Below are 15,850 nucleotides of genomic sequence, written 5' to 3' on the forward strand. Positions count from 1 at the left end.
CAAAGTCAATGCAGAACTGCAGTTGAGGTCTGGAGGGATGATTGTCTGCTTCTGTTTCCAAAATGTGGGCATTTACGATGCTAACATCAACTAAAAACCACATCAGATAACGCCACCACTTGTGCGACTTGCGGCCCACAGCATAGTACTGTCTTTGTTGATCATTCAGGTCGACGCCTCCCATGTTCTTGTTGTACGAAATGGCGGCAGGGACAGTTGGAACTTTAGTGATAGAGCCATCGCGCTGGTTTCTGTTCACAGTTTCGTCACCAACTGGATTGGATTGTGTACTAAGAAAGGAAACTAACTTTGTGTTTTTCCACACTGAAGCAACAAGGTTTCCGCACTGGTAAAACTTTGACTCGCCTTTTCACAAGGCTTTCACATTGGCTTTTTGTGCTGAGAATCCCTTCGGAAAGCCTCGGCGAACGTTACAAATCGTTCCACACAGATATGTCTTATCTCGCAACAAATCACATGCAAGTTGAATCAAAGTGAAGAAATTGTGCGAGAGCTGGGTCAGCTCTCGCATAATGCAGTAGCCAAGTCCATGTTCAGTGATGCCGCCATCTTGTTTTCAAGTGTAAACTTGATGATTGCATATGTAGCCATTTGATGCATCTGCACATTCCCAGACTTAAATGCCTCGTTTTATGGGTTTCAGAGGGATGTACTGCTTCATACTAAGCTGTCCTTTAAAGGCAACCATGGCTTCATCGACAGACAAATTCTGATTCGGCCGATATTCTTTGCAAAAGGATTTGATCACAGCGTTGAGGAAAGGTCGAATCTTGAACAACTTGTCATGACCACGTTGACCGTGAGGTATTGCCTTTTCATTGTTATTAAGGTGCAGATATTGGGATAATTTGTCAAACCTGTCTCTTCGCATGACTTTTTGTACGAAGGAAACTCCAAGGGTTTCATCTTTGGACCAGAACAAAGCAGAATCAGGAAGCTTGTGATACCCGAAGAGCATGTGGAGACCAAAGAACGCGTTCATTTCTTTGCGGTTTGTATCATGCCACTTTGGATTTGTAATTGCCAAGATCCTAAGGCTGCATCATACTCAGAGACTTAACAATTACAGGGGTAGCAATATGCGAGGCGATAGACAATTCGAACTCAGTTTGCAGAATGATTAAAATCACGTTTAATCACAGTTAAAGGTTCACGAGACAGACTAGTAAAGACGGTGATGACAGGAGGTAAATTAGTTATCAATGTGTGTTAAGATTTGACACTGTCCTCTTGTTTAACTTGCACCTGTAAAGAGTTTATTTGAGTTTTGTTTTCAATCCCCGTTAGAGTGAGGTCTAGTATTTGTTGCATGTGTTCTAGTTGTTCGACTACTTAGTCTTAATAGAATGTCGACTCCTCGATAGCCTCTCTTTCTGTCAGTTGGCTATGAAATGTCCTATGCGCTGGTTCATCACGACAACAATAATTTGGTAAAGATCAGACAATTGGTTTCATAGTGTGCCAACACTTTCACGCAATCAATCTTATTGTCAATTTGAATAGATAGATCACATGTTTGCCTCCTTTGGCGTCGTTTTAGCAAAGCCTTTGGGAATAAAACTGTTTACTGTATATCACTTTTATCAGTCTAGATCTAGCTCGCAAACGAGGCTAGTCCCTTATTAAACCATCAGCGCTGTCATTGGGTAAGACAACGCCCGTAGCGAAGTTGACTAACGACTCAGATTCTTGCGTGAAAGGATTAGCCATCAGTTCAGTTGTAAAGCATGAAACAAGCTTCTGAACTTCAGCCTCATCGCATGCTACCTGTTTTGTGCCAGCCTCTTTGTGTATGTCTACATGGTCGTGCTCTTGTGTGAACATCTTTTTAAGGGATGTAGTAACTGATGCGCGCTCGTGACTGGTGAGGAACCAACGATCTAGCGCACCAGGATTCTGGGAAATACCAATTATCCCTCCTTTTGACTTGGAGTCTGCATTTATGGTCTGTTCCAGTGCCATGTCTGTCCACACCTGGGCAAAGGGCTTACCAGAGCGACTAACTGCATGATAACCATTCGCAAATTCTTGATAAACTTGAGGATGCTTGGTGGCCAAATTGGCATTGGTATCGCTGACGAAAACATTAAATATTTTATAATGATATCGAAATGGTGATTTGTGATTAAAGACAATAATAGGTAATATGGTGGGCTTGTAGCTATGCTATAATACCAGCAATAACCTAATTTAGACATATCACAATTAATGTTGAAAACTGGCATTATTTCGAGGCCGGGGGTCGGCATATTCGACACTGACTTCCTCTAATCATTTGAAGTGCTGGGTTCATTCTCAGCAGGGGAACACTTTCTTTTCTTTGTTGGTGTAGCAGGATTCAGTTTTCTGCTGGTATAATCCTCCATGTGTCTTGTGCTGAATGGGTGTAAGGAGCAGAAAGCAAAATCCATAACTTATTGACGGGTGTAAAAAAGATGCAAATTTCTTGGAAGGGTTATAAATGAGGTATTCATGGACATTTGGAATGGTGTTAGTAAAAATATGCCAAAAACTATGATTTCATCATCAGTCTTGGTTGATTGTAATGGTACCTTATAAAAGGGTTGGTTTTGTAGTAAAGAAAGGGGTGTTGAAGCTCCAGCAATTGCGTTAGAACAATGGAAAATGTAGTTAAATTATACTGTAACATTAGGATTGTAAGCATAATGGTATTGCTTTTCAAAAGAAGTAATAAGCCAAATATCTTACCTCTCTTCATTTTCCTGCATGTAAAGTGCCTGATAGGCTGGCAGTGACATACCAAGTGGTGCTAGCCTTTTTGCAAAATGTAGGGCCAGATGTTGGTCTTCTGGTAGTTCCTTCTTGACAGAAAAAAGACCAAGCTGGAAAATAATGGTGCTTGGTATGAATAAGCGCCATATAACTCTCAGAAGGTGATCGTATATTGTGAAGGTGTGATTGAAGAAGGGAATAATACAAATTGTGGCTGCAGTCAAGTTTCACTCAGCAACTTACATGGCTTTTGTTTCCTGGGATAACAAATCGTTCTATTGCCCCTACTCCTAAAGCTGACGACGAGTCACGCTGTGAACTCAGGATCGATTTACTTTGTTAATGCCACTAGGGGATGGAGGTTGCTGGGGGTTGATGTCATCATAGATGTCCAGTGTAGATATCAAATCAGCCTTTTCAGTAAGAGTGCCTGTTCAGATTAAGTAAAAATCATGTAATGTTCACGTGAGAACTTAACACGCACGAGTTTATACAAATAAATGCTTGAAACCATATAGGTGGGAATTGTGATTCTGGTCCATTTGGTGATCTCTTGCATATAGGTATTATGTACTGCATATGTTATGGTACTTGTTTAGGTTAAAAAGTTGCAATTACTACAAGTGGTGCAGGGTTCATGATGAACTAATAAGAAGGACATTACCAAGTATGTTGCTATGAGTGGGGAAGTACACAAAATGTGGTTTTAGTTTTACTTTTCAATCGTACTTTAGCTAACTGAGGTGGTATTTTAAAGTCAGGGAGTTAATACATGTACATCACTGCATTCACACTCTAACATTCTATAGGTATTTCAAACCTATGTTATGTGTATGCAGTAGCAATATGGGCTATTAATTAGTAAGTGTAATTAAGTTGAAACAGAGCATCTGAATATCATTGATTCAGAGATTTAATGCATTGGTAAGTTTTCAGTACGTGGCTGAAAAGGCCAGGCAAGGTCTGCTGAAGATGTCCTTTGAGCAACAGGATATGTACCGAGGGAAAGGAGTAGGTATTGAAATAATGCAACTTTGGTAAGTTAGTGAAGGTATTAAATAGTTTGTATTTGAAATTTACATTGGATTGTCTTGCAAATGTCCACTTAATTGTGTTTAATTGTCCATAGATGTAATTGTTTGGAATTTTGTTATCCATACCTGACTGCAGTTGCTGAGCCATTGTTGGCTGGAGCTTTCACTGTTTTTCTGAAAAAAGTTGATAGTAACGCCAGTTGGTCTTAAGATGGCATTTTGGAGAAAGCCAATTGGCGATCAAGTGGCATTTAAATTGAGCTTGTTTTTCCTCTGGAATGGCTGTTCTCCGTATCTCTTCAGGCGGTGGATAACGCTGTCCCAGTTTTGGAGTGACAAACAGTTGGTGGAGAAACTGGCAAGACAACTAGATTCTATCTTCAATAACGCAGATACCAAGAGACACGTCTGCCTGAGTCTACTATGACCTCGATTACCCGAAGTAGCTGTACCTGGATGGTCTTCCACGCAGCCTGCCTCAGTACAGGCAAGACACTGATCACCGAATCCCCCCCAAAAACGGCTCCTTTAGGAAGCCACCACACGTTCTAAAGTCGTGTATTTATCCCTCTACATGTTATAGGTATGCTCTCCTTTTGTACAAGGCCTTTCCGTGTATCGTTGTGACACTTCAGGAAAAAAGGAAACCATTTTTTGAATGACTTTGGTACAAACGCTTTCAAAATGAGGCTTTCAACAACAGTGAGTGCTATTCTAATCAGTGTTTACAATTGTTTCCACACATCCTTTTTAGCCGATGGCATACAATTGTACCTAGGGTATTATTTTCCCTAAGAATGAACGAAACGATGCTCTCCTTTCTTTTCTTTTATTTATAGTGACATTTATTATTGTCCATGCACATATCAGTATTTAGTTGCTACACTTTGGGAACGACACATGCAAAATTTAATACTGAGTAGCATGTTGTCAGAGTATATATGTCACTACGAACACGAATGAACAAATCATTCACCCATTTGTTAGTGCTATTCTGTATGGCGTTTATGGTTGTTCATGCACATATCGGTATTGAAGCTGCCACTCTTTGAGAACGAGGAATACAATATTCCTGAGCAGCATGTTGTCAGGGTATGAATCTCACTACCTACGACCTACTAAGGACTTTGAACAGAAGGCCATCGCGATGGCCGGGCACCCCCCTACCTGGTGGCAGCGGTACGTTGACGACACCCATACGAAACTAAAGAAGGCCTACCCCCAAGAGTTCACAGACCATCTCAACAGCATAGATGATGACATCAAGTGGACCACTGAGGGAGAAGTTGAGACCACTCGGAAGACAACAACACGGAGAGAGCCCTTGCGTTCCTGGATACAGGGTCTGTGATAAATGAGGATGGTACCATAAAGACGAGAGCCTACAGAAAGGCCACGCACACAGACCAGTACCTCAACTTTGAGCGTAACCACACCTTGGAACATAAGAGGGGAGTCGTTAAGACCCTGGCCCATCGCGCGGAATCCATCGTCAGTGACCCCAAGGACAGAGAGGGGGAGATAGATCATGTTAGGACTGCTCTGAGCTACAATGGTTATCCTAGTTGGCTCTGAAAGACCCTAAACAGCCTGGTGAGGAACAACAGCCTTCAAGTCAAGCCGCCACACTACCATCATCTGGCACCAGCAAGAAGAAATACCCGGTCCTCATGCCGTATATCCGTGGGTTCTCTGAAGAACTGGGAAGAATCCTGAAAGGCTACAACATCCCAGCCTACTTCAAACCATCTAATACCTTACGGCAACTACTGGTCAGGCTTAAGGACAAACTGGACAAACTCAAAGTCACGGGTCCAGTTTACCACATTCCATGTGAGGATTGTCCGACATCTTACGTAGGAGAGACAGAACGGTCGTTCAAGGCCCCATTCATGGAGCCAGATGCCTATGAAAAGTAAGTCCACAAAATATCCGGAGTATTCAAGTTTATGCTTCACCTGCTATCATATTCCTGGATAGATGAATCTTCACAGTACTATGCATGTTGTAAACTTTTTATGAACTTGACGTTTCGTATGCTCCAACATAAATCTTCAGAAGTAATGGTTAGCTAAAGTACAATTGAATTTAAGCATGAAAACTAATACCAAATAAGGAAAAATAAACAGACCTAGTTAAATTGAGCGTGTAATGTCTCCACCGGGAATGGGAATCGTATGACTTGCAAAAGGCATGAAATTTGTTTAGTTGTTGTTTGGTATTTTTTCGAAAACAGTAAAAGTAACAAGTCATGTTACAACGGTTAGATGACTGAAAGATTTACTACTGTGATTGAACTGTCCCTGTATTGAAAATATGCTATCGTTTTCATTTGGTCTTGTTTGCTCAATATTTTGCAATAAGGATTGTTACTGCTTCAAATTCAGAAACATACACGTAACAAATACAATGGTGAAATGCTGGCTTGTTGCAAATAGAAGTTTTCTAATAAGTTGACTTTGTTAATATTTGCGAGGCGTTCCCAACAGAATAAATTCTTACAGGGACAGATGAAGCTTTTTATTTGTGAATATGAAGGTTGGTTACCGTATTTACCCGTGTATAATACGCACCCCAATTTTGGACTGCATTTGAAAAAAAAATGCAAAATTATTGCACATGAAGAAAATCCATTTCCTGGATAAGAAAATTTTTTCCGCTACATACAACAGTAAACTAAATAGGCCTATGTAAAGTGTTTAAAAACTGAAACCTTTATACAAACTTTAACTCGTAGTCACAATCAAACAGCACTTCTCTCGCACAAGATACGTCATCAACAAGTTCATCTTGTTGTCCGTCCACAAGATCGTCTCTTGTGTTATCAAGGGTTTTTTACTACTCCATATTTGACAAAATACGACTCAATCATCTCTTCAGGCAGAACTGAGGTCAATCCGCCAAGAATTACTGCTAAATTGGCGTTTTCTCTGTAAATGCTGCTTTCATGCTTTCAGTCACACAAGTTTCGTAAGCACAAACAAGCAGGCTTCTTTGTCTCTCCAGTCTCAACACGTGGAGCACGCCAAACTCTTCATTCCTTCAGCATCCAGTCGGCCTTTCTCTTGGGCATCGCTGAAAACCCTGTGCTTGTTTTCAACTTTAGGCACTGTTTTCCTCTTGAAAATCACCATTGGTCTTAATTTTGATGCATCACCAGCACGCGCCAACAAAACAGTTGCGTGACGTTGCGAAGATCAGTAACGTTTTGTCCATATTTCCAGTAACATGTAGTGGGTAGTTGTGTTCTTTGCAAAGTTTTATAATATAACAGTGTGAAATCCCATAATCTTCAGCGAAATTAACAAGCGTTATTTATCAGACCGACATTGTAAAACTCCGGGGAGTTTCGTGGCCATTTTGATGTTTCAGTTTATCGCTCAAAAGTGAAGGCTATGTTGTTCAGTTGTTCATTTAAACAGAAAGGTTAATTTATTAGTGGATCTTGGTCAAGCCTTTTACTTTTCAATCAAAAACCAATGCGTCTTTGTTTTTATGCTAATGAGGGACGCGTGTCTAAAACAATGGATTCCGTGTATAATACGCATCTCAATTTTCGGAGCTGTTTTAGCGGAAAAAAGTGCATATTATACACGGGTAAATACGGTATAGGTGGTTTGAAAACAAAAGTACTGTTTTGTGCATTTAATATTTTTTTGACTCTTCGTCTGGGTTGTCTGCACTCTCTTTTGAGGTGGCCAAGCAGCCCACAGTTAAACACCTCTTTGGTCTTCTTGCATGATTTACATTTTGTCGGTGTCTTTGCTGTGGGTTGGCTGGCGTTTCTCTAGGATGTCCATGCCTTGGGTCATCATTTCTCTCATGATGGCGATGCTGTACGATTTCTGCTCTCTTCGCGTGAGCTGTAACTTGTTGAATCTGTCCTGCGTTGTGTCGATCTATGCCGTCGTCGTCCATCTGTGTTTTCGGTCTGTCTTGTCTGTTTGCGTGATAACGTTTTTCGCGAAGTTGACCATGAAGATGATTGTGGGCGAGGTTTTCCTTTGTTGCGAGTGGAAGGTGTTGTAATGGTGGGTGATGATGTGGATTAGGCGTGGTTTCGTCTCCTAAAGGTGTGTCCGTCTGGTACACTGGTATGTTAACGTTTGTTAAGTTCTGCTTAGATTCTGTTATTGTCATCGTGTTGCTCCGCTCACACACTTCTGCCATGCCCTTCGTGCCCTCAGGGCCATCCTCCTCGCTTATGTACAGGAGGTTCTCTTCGTCCTTTTTCGTGCCATCCGACATCACTTGTTTTTTTTCCATCTGTAAGTATAATTAGTAAGGCGTGTTAAGTTGTTAGTGTGTGGTTAGATAACAGACTTTCAAACTTTATAACACTTGAAAGATAAAAAAACCAATGTAACAAAAACAAAAATGCGATGTCTTGCAATCATTTTGACACAGATGTATCCTTTGTTTGGTGAGTAAACATGCAAGGTAACTTAAGTCATAGACACTCTTATTCTTCGGTCATTTCAACTTGAGTAAAAAAAACAAACAAAGTGCGGTTATAAACATAACAAGATAACCCATGTTGTAAAACTTTTTATGAACTTGACGTTTTGTATGCTCCAACATACATCTTCAGAAGTAACGGTTACCTAAAGTACAATTGAATTTAAGCATGAAGACCTAATACCAAATAAGGAAAGTAAGGACAATGAAAATAAACAGACCTAGTTAAATGGAGCGTGTAAGGTCTGAACCGGGAATGGGAATCGTATGACTTGCAAAAGGCATGAAATTTATTTTGTTTTTTGGTATTTTTTCGAAAACAGTAAAAGTAACTAATACTGTTACAACGGTTAGATGACTGAAAGATTTAGTACTGTCATTAAACTATCCCTGTGTTGAAAATATGCTATCGTTTTCATTTGGTCTTGTTTACTCAAGATTCTGCAAGAAAGATTGCTTACTGCTTGAAATTCAGAAACAGACAAATACAATGGTGAAATGCTGGCTTGTTGCATATAGAAGTTTTCTAATAAGTTGACTTTGTTAATATTTGCGAGGCGTTCCTGACAATAAATTCTTACAGGGACAGATGAAGCTTTTTATTTGTGAATATGAAGTCTGGTTTATATAGGTGCTTTGAAAACAGAAGTACTGTTTTGTGCATTTAATATTTGTTTGACTCTTCGTCTGGGTTGTCTGCACTCTCTTTTGAGGTGGCCAACCAGGCCACAGTTAAACACCTCATTGGTCTTCTTGCCTTATTTACATTTTGCCGGTGTCTTTGCTGTGGGTTGGCTGGCGTTTCTCTATGATGTGCGTGCCTTTGGTCATGATTTCTCTAATGTTGGAGATGCCTTTTTATATGCAAACAATTTCTGCTGTTTTCGTGTGAGCTGTAACTTGTTGAATCTGTCCTGCGTTTTGTCGATCTATGCTGTCGTCGTCCGTCTGTGTGTTCAGTCTGTCTTGTCCTTTTGCGTGATAATGGTTGTCGTGAAGTGGACCATGAAGATGATGACAATGAAGATGATAGTGGGCAAGGCTTTCCTTTGTTGCGAGTGGAAGGTGTTGTAATGGTGGGTCCAAGGTCGATGATATGAAGTATGACATGGGAAACAAAACTAAAAGAAAACGTATAATTACGTGGGAATTCATGTATCTCTCGACCGTTGTATAGTTCCTTGGAAATAACTGTCCGCTTTGAAAACGGAGCGTGTAATGTTTCCACCGGGAATGGGAATGATATGACTTGCAAAAGTCATGAAATTTGTTTTGTCCATGCCTTGGGTCATGATTTCTGTCGTGATGGCGATGCCTTTGAATATGCAAATGATTTCTGCTCTCTTCGCGTGAGCTGTAACTTCTTGAATCTGTCCTGCGTTGTGTCGATCTATGCCGTTGTCGTCCGTCTGTGTGTTAGGTCTGTCTTGTCCGTTTGCGTGATAACATTTTTCGCAAAATGGAGCATGAAGATGATTGTTGGCGAGGTTTTCCTTTGTTGCGAGTGGAAGGTATTGTAATGGTGGGTGGATGATGTGGATTAGGCGTGGTGTCGTCTGCTAAAGGTGTGTCCGTCTGGTAGAGCGGTATGTTAAAGGAGAACTGAAGCCAAAAATCAAGTAGCTTTTTGTCACGTCATTTCAACAACTATGCATTGTTAAAGAATTTGTCATACTTTTTTCCTTCTCAAACGAAATGTAGCATGCGTAAAATCAAGCTTTTCAGGCGATATTTGGCTCAAAATTTGGCTATGGTACGGAGGCGCAGAACTCCCGTGCCAGCAGTTCTTTTATAACTTTGTGATATATGATATGGGGAAGAAGTGAAGTGCCGTGTAGTGCGAGGACCCAGTATGAGTTGTCATTGTGCGTCTTTCTGAGCACGGGTTAGCTAGTTTTGGGAAATTGAAGGAGAATACGAGCAAGCTGTTTTTGTTACCCAGAGTGCTCCCTTGTTAAGTTCTCTTAAATCGTCGTAGACATCTCTACCTTCTCTAAAACTGCGGTAAGCGCAACGCGAGTCGCCAATCGCTCGTCAATGTAAACATTTTTTGTACTTTAGTTGTAGCAGTGGTTTTTCCACTTCGAAGACACTTTTTGACGGACATCATGTGTAAACTTCGGCAAGCGATCATGGTCGTACAGTGCATCTACTCTTAAGGTGATGTTTTCTGTGATGGAATGGGTGTAAACTTATTCTTGTGGGCTAGTCAATCGGATGTCATTTTTGGCAAGATTCCGAAGGAAGATTAGTGTTGTAAGTAGCCATAATTGGCAATAAAATTGAAAATCTGCCATGGAATTTGGCTTATGACTTTATTTGTAGAAAACAATGTGGTCTTTTCCTACGAACCTCGTATAAATGCAGAATTCGAATCCTTTAGCCGTGCAATATCAATACTCTCCGAAAAGATACAGTTCAATATTTCAAGTGTTTGTTGATAAAATGGTTTACTGTGCGGCGTTCGATTGCAAAAACGACTCAAGAAAGACAACTGGTATATCCTATCATTGCTTTCCAAAAGACCCATCTCTGAGAGAACAGTGGCTCGCGAAAATCTCTCGCGCTGACCTCATCGTTTCAAAGAGCACCAGGTTGTGTTCCGAACATTTCACACCTGACTGCTACAAGCGTGACCTCCAGGCAGAGCTCCTTGGTTCGAAAAAGCGAGCATCTCTGAAAGCCGATGCTGTTCCATCGATATTCTCTCATCGACCCGCTCCGAAAAAGCCTCGCTTATCGTCTGAGAACCGTGCCCTTGAAAAAGCAAGAGGTGAGAGTTTGAAATGTAATAGAAAACGAGCTATCAAAAACCTAAACAAGCTTTCCTATTATCATACAAACTATCAAGACCATTTTACGTCCCAAGAGTTTATCCCTGTGGTATTCATACAGACATGCATACTCACATTGAAAAGTGACTTTACAGACATAGCAATTCTCATGTATAAATATAATATACACACAGCATTGCTGTTAATAAGCTAAAATTAAGATATTTTTATTCTGAACACTACAACTTTTAAATATATGTCTATAAATATATTGTTCTGGTTTGCAGTACATTGCATCTGTCACCAAATCAACTGCTCAAATTAATGAAGAAGCAAGTACTTCTGATCAGTCCCCAGATCCTAGCAAAGTGAGTGAACAAGCAAGTACCTCTTCACTACACGATCAGTTCTTCAATTTTCACCCACACACCATGCAAGTGGAATCACAATCAATTCAAGTCAATTTGCCATACAAGGGTGTTGAATTTGGTTGCCAGGTTAATACACGTGGTGCCCAATTAATGATGCAATCAGCTGACACCCAGACCCCGCTGGTTTGTAGTTCTCTCACAGGCACTCAATTTGAGGAAAGTGACATTCCTGAAGAGAAAGGTACCATTGCTGAAGAAGCTGTTGGCACTCTCTCACCTGAAGTGTCTCCACAAAAGGAGGGTACTTACCTCCCGTCAACATCTGGTGAAATGTCAGATGACTCCAACTTAGAATCAGACCATAAAGATGAAAAACCAAAAGTTTTAAACCCACAGGATGATACTAAGTTTATTGTTTTTAAGCAGGAATTGTTTAAGCTTTTCAAGCGATGCCCTGAGTGCGGTGCCCCAGTAATTCAGACAGACCAGTCTACACAAGGAAATCAATTATTTGTGACCCTCATATGCAGTAACAATCATACCTTTTCCCGGCAAAGCCAGCCCATGCTTGAACGAATGGCAGCTGGAAACTTACTGCTGTCATCCTCTATTTTGCTTAGTGGTTCTACTTACACTAGAGTAGCTTCTCTGGCAGACATCCTCAATTTGAAGTTTCTTAGTGAGAATACCTTTTATACTATTCAAAAGAAATACTTATTTCCTGTAATTAATGAATGTTGGAAGAGGGAGCAAAATTCTATATTTTCTGGACTAGCAGGCCAAGATTTGTGGCTTTCAGGGGATGGGCGCTGTGACAGTCCTGGTCATAATGCAAAATATGGCACATATACGATGATTGATCAGCAAACTGACAAGATTGTTGACTTTCAGATTGTTCAAGTAACTGAAGTGAACAACAGCAATGCAATGGAAAGGGAGGGATTTAAACGCTGCATGGATAATATAAAAACAAAGGGGGCAACATTAAGGTTATTGCCACTGATCGCCATGTTGGTATCAGAGCTGACCTAAAGAGAAATTACTCTGAGGTTGATCACCAATTTGATGTTTGGCACTTGTCCAAAAGTATAACTAAAAAACTTATGGAGAAAGCCAAAAGAAGGACTGCAGTGACCTGTCTGCATGGATTAAGTCAATATCAAATCATCTTTGGTGGTGTGCAGAAACATGTGAGGGAGACAATGACTTGTTGCGGGAGAAGTGGTTATCCATAGTCCATCACACTGCTAACATCCACTCTTGGAATTCTGCAGACTTGTATCACCAATGTGCTCACCCACCTATCCCTCGAAATGTTGCTAGAACCAAGAGGTGGCTACGGCCTGGCTCCCCAGCTCGTGAAGCACTCAAGGAGGTTGTTTTTGATAAAACCCTTGTGAAAGACATCCAGCAGTTGACCTTGTGCTGTCATACTGGAAGTTTGGAAGTGTACCACAGTGTCCAAACCAAATATGTCCCTAAACGTCAGCACTTCTCCTATGAGGGTATGGTCGCACGTACCCAGCTGTCTGCCCTAGACCACAATGCCAACACAGGAAGACAACATGCCACTGCATCAAAAGGTGCCAACCAAGGAGAACTCCAGTACAAGGTGGTCTTTCCAAAACATACTAAGGAGTGGGTGGCAAAACCAATTTTAGAAAAGACAAACAGAGATCACCTCAGGCCAATGTTAAATGCTATTATTGCCAGAAAAAATCAGAAACCGCACGAAAGGAGTGCACCGCCTGCAGCACCTCACATCACCCGAAATATTGCTAGCAAACCTAGGCCTACTAAAGATGAAGTCATTGCAAAGCATGCATCAAGATTTGGAAACACTTAAATTACTCACACATACAGGAGTGGTTGAAAAAGTCTATGTTCATTAGAAATCGTTTTTTGTTTGGTGTATTGTTGAAAAACTCTAACAAGAAAAAATACCTGAACACCATTTCATATGGTAAAAGCAAAAGGAAGAAAATGAAAATATAACTGTACCACATAACTTGTATCTTAGCAAAGTTTTAAGACATTTCACGATCAAAAATTATCTCCTGTTGAAGACAATAATTTGCAAATGACAGGTATGATTGCGAGCACAATAGTTCATGGGATGTATGAATTATCTTGTGAAACAATGATATATATATATATTAATAGAATAATTAATTAATAATGACAAAGGAATAAATATTTTTTAATGTTCAGAGCGAGTCATAATTCCAGATCTGCTTCTCTAAATCCTGTGTATGCATCGCTTTCTTCAGGGAATTCTTTCCTTATTGTTTTGACGACGCATGCTGGAATGACCCTTCGTCTCTTTTTGCCAAGCACACCATGAACCCACCAGGTAAACTGCCTGTATGCTGCTAAGCGCCATGTCCTAAAATAAAATAATCACAAAAAGCGCTGGGTTAAATTCTTTAACAATGAAAACATTTTAATTAATTATTCTCAGAGTTAACAAGGAGCTTACTTGTTTCCTATAGGGTCTGGAATTGGATTAAGGCGAGCATGGTGAATGGCAACAAGTGCGGTCTGCAATACGTCAGTGTCAAGGCACACGATCCTAAATTTGTTGTGACTTGTAATACATGTGACACCTATCAGTAGAACAACAGTATAATATTGAATAAGCTCTCTAACATGTGGGCCTGCCTTATTGATCGATCGTCAAAGTCATAGCCTCTAAACACACAAGCACTCGCAAGCAAGAGTACAAAAATGGCTGCCTCACTCAATTAAAAAATAGGCCAATTGGCTATTCTTACGAGACCCGTACACCGACCAATATTTGCTATTCATACGGGAGTCTTCTTTGAACGATTATGAACGAAACAGCCACGCCGTTATTGAAAGCTAGCCATTGTAAAATGGGTGCTGAGACTTAAATGCTGTTCATCAATGCTATTTACAATTTAAAACTGGTACTTAGACTTAAAATACAAGAAACACAAGGCAGGTCATATGGCCAGTGACATCGAACAAAGGAGGTATTTCATGAAATGAAACAAGCATCGATGTCGTTGTTTGATAACTGAACTATACACAAAAGATCAATTAAAGACGAGGTAAGACTTCCCGAGTGTTATTGACCCTGTAATAATCCGTCTTCCGTATGAATAACAAATAGAATTCGGTGTACGGGTCCCGTACGAATAGGCAATTTCTAAAAAATAGTAATCACTGTACTAGCCTTAAAGCATAAAAGTAACGAACACAAACCTGAGTCGTCAAACTTTAGATTTAACTCCTGGAGCTCTTGGCAGCGATAGCATTCGTCGGCTGTCGGCATCGAAATGCACTCACCGCAAATGCACCATTCGGTTTTCCCGGTTCTCACGCTTGATGTGCACGCTTCTGGGAAATCCTCACCTTCATCCTCCTCCGATTCAATGGGTTCTTCCCCTGGAGGATACGTCGACTCGAAGTGAAAAGGCTCCACTCCGCTCATAATAAAATAAATACCTCGATAAACGCCACAACATTACAAGCTTGGTATGTTTATTTCCGTCCCTGATCTTCCCCATATCATACGTCGCAACTCTGTATTAGAAACTGCTGACCCGTAATTGACACCCACGGTTTCAGCGGCTAAAACGGGTGAAAATGGCAACTTCAAACTCGTATTTCTCTTAAGTAAAAAGCAATTTGTACAAATAATGTAGCGAATCTTGTTTTTTACTACGTAGTCTTTCATATGACATTAACTTGATTTTTGGCTTCAGTTCCCCTTTAACGTTTGTTAAGTTCTGCTTAGATTCTGTTATTGTCATCGTGTTGGTCCGCTCACACACTTCTGCCATGCCCTTCGCGCCCTCAGGGCCATCCTCCCCGCTTATGTACTGGAGGTTCTCTTCGTAGTTTTTTGTGGAATCCAACATCACTTGTTTTTTTGCCATCTGTAAGTATAATTAGTAAGACGTGTTAAGTTGTTAGTGTGTGGTTAGATAACAGACTTTCAAACTTTATAACACTTGAAAGATAAAAAAACCAAAGTAACAAAAACAAAAATGCGATGTCTTGCAATCATTTTGACACAGAGGTATCCTTTGTTTGGTGAGTAAACACGCAAGGTAACTTAAGTCATAGACACTCTTATTCTTCGGTCATTTCAACTTGAGTAAAAAAAACAAAGTGCGGTGATAAACATAACGAGATAACGCATGTTGTAAAACTTTTTATGAACTTGACGTTTCGTATGCTTCAACATACATCTTCAGAAGTAACGGTTACCTAAAGTACAATTGAATTTAAGCATGAAGACCTAATACCAAATAAGGAAAGTAAGGACAATGAAAATATACAGACCTAGTTAAATGGAGCGTGTAATGTCTCCACCGGGAATGGGAATCGTATGACTTGCTAAAGGCATGAAATTTATTTTGTTGTTTTTTGGTATTTTTTCGAAAACAGTAAAAGTAACTAGTAATGTTACAACGGTTAGTTGACTGAA

At 40.3% G+C, this 15,850-nt stretch overlaps 1 protein-coding gene and 1 pseudogene across 1 annotated transcript; one reads left to right on the plus strand and one right to left on the minus strand.

The window, feature by feature from the left end:
• The first annotated feature begins 10,691 nt into the window (after nt 1-10,691).
• Nucleotides 10,692-13,237, plus strand: LOC138036966 (uncharacterized; annotated as a pseudogene).
• Nucleotides 13,238-13,608: 371 nt separating this feature from the next.
• On the minus strand, nt 13,609-14,848 carry LOC138037867 (P2X purinoceptor 7-like). Its single transcript, XM_068883728.1, has 3 exons — nt 14,620-14,848; nt 13,871-13,997; nt 13,609-13,777 (listed from the first exon to the last, which is right to left on the minus strand). Exons 1-3 carry the CDS (start codon nt 14,846-14,848, stop codon nt 13,609-13,611), a joined length of 525 nt encoding a protein of 174 aa, XP_068739829.1.
• Between the last annotated feature and the right edge of the window lie 1,002 nt (nt 14,849-15,850).

The sequence above is a fragment of the Montipora capricornis genome, chromosome 2 (genome assembly GCF_036669925.1).
Source record: "Montipora capricornis isolate CH-2021 chromosome 2, ASM3666992v2, whole genome shotgun sequence".
NCBI classification, from domain to species: Eukaryota; Metazoa; Cnidaria; class Anthozoa; order Scleractinia; family Acroporidae; genus Montipora; species Montipora capricornis.

Coding starts and splice junctions, on each gene's coding strand:
- LOC138037867 (XM_068883728.1), bottom strand. CDS start 14,848: ATGAGCGGAGTGGAGCCTTTTCACTTCGAGTCGACGTATCCTCCAGGG. Junction 13,998..14,619: donor TCTAAAGTTTGACGACTCAG/GTTTGTGTTCGT, acceptor TTCTACTGATAG/GTGTCACATGTATTACAAGT. Junction 13,778..13,870: donor CCAGACCCTATAGGAAACAA/GTAAGCTCCTTG, acceptor ATTTTATTTTAG/GACATGGCGCTTAGCAGCAT.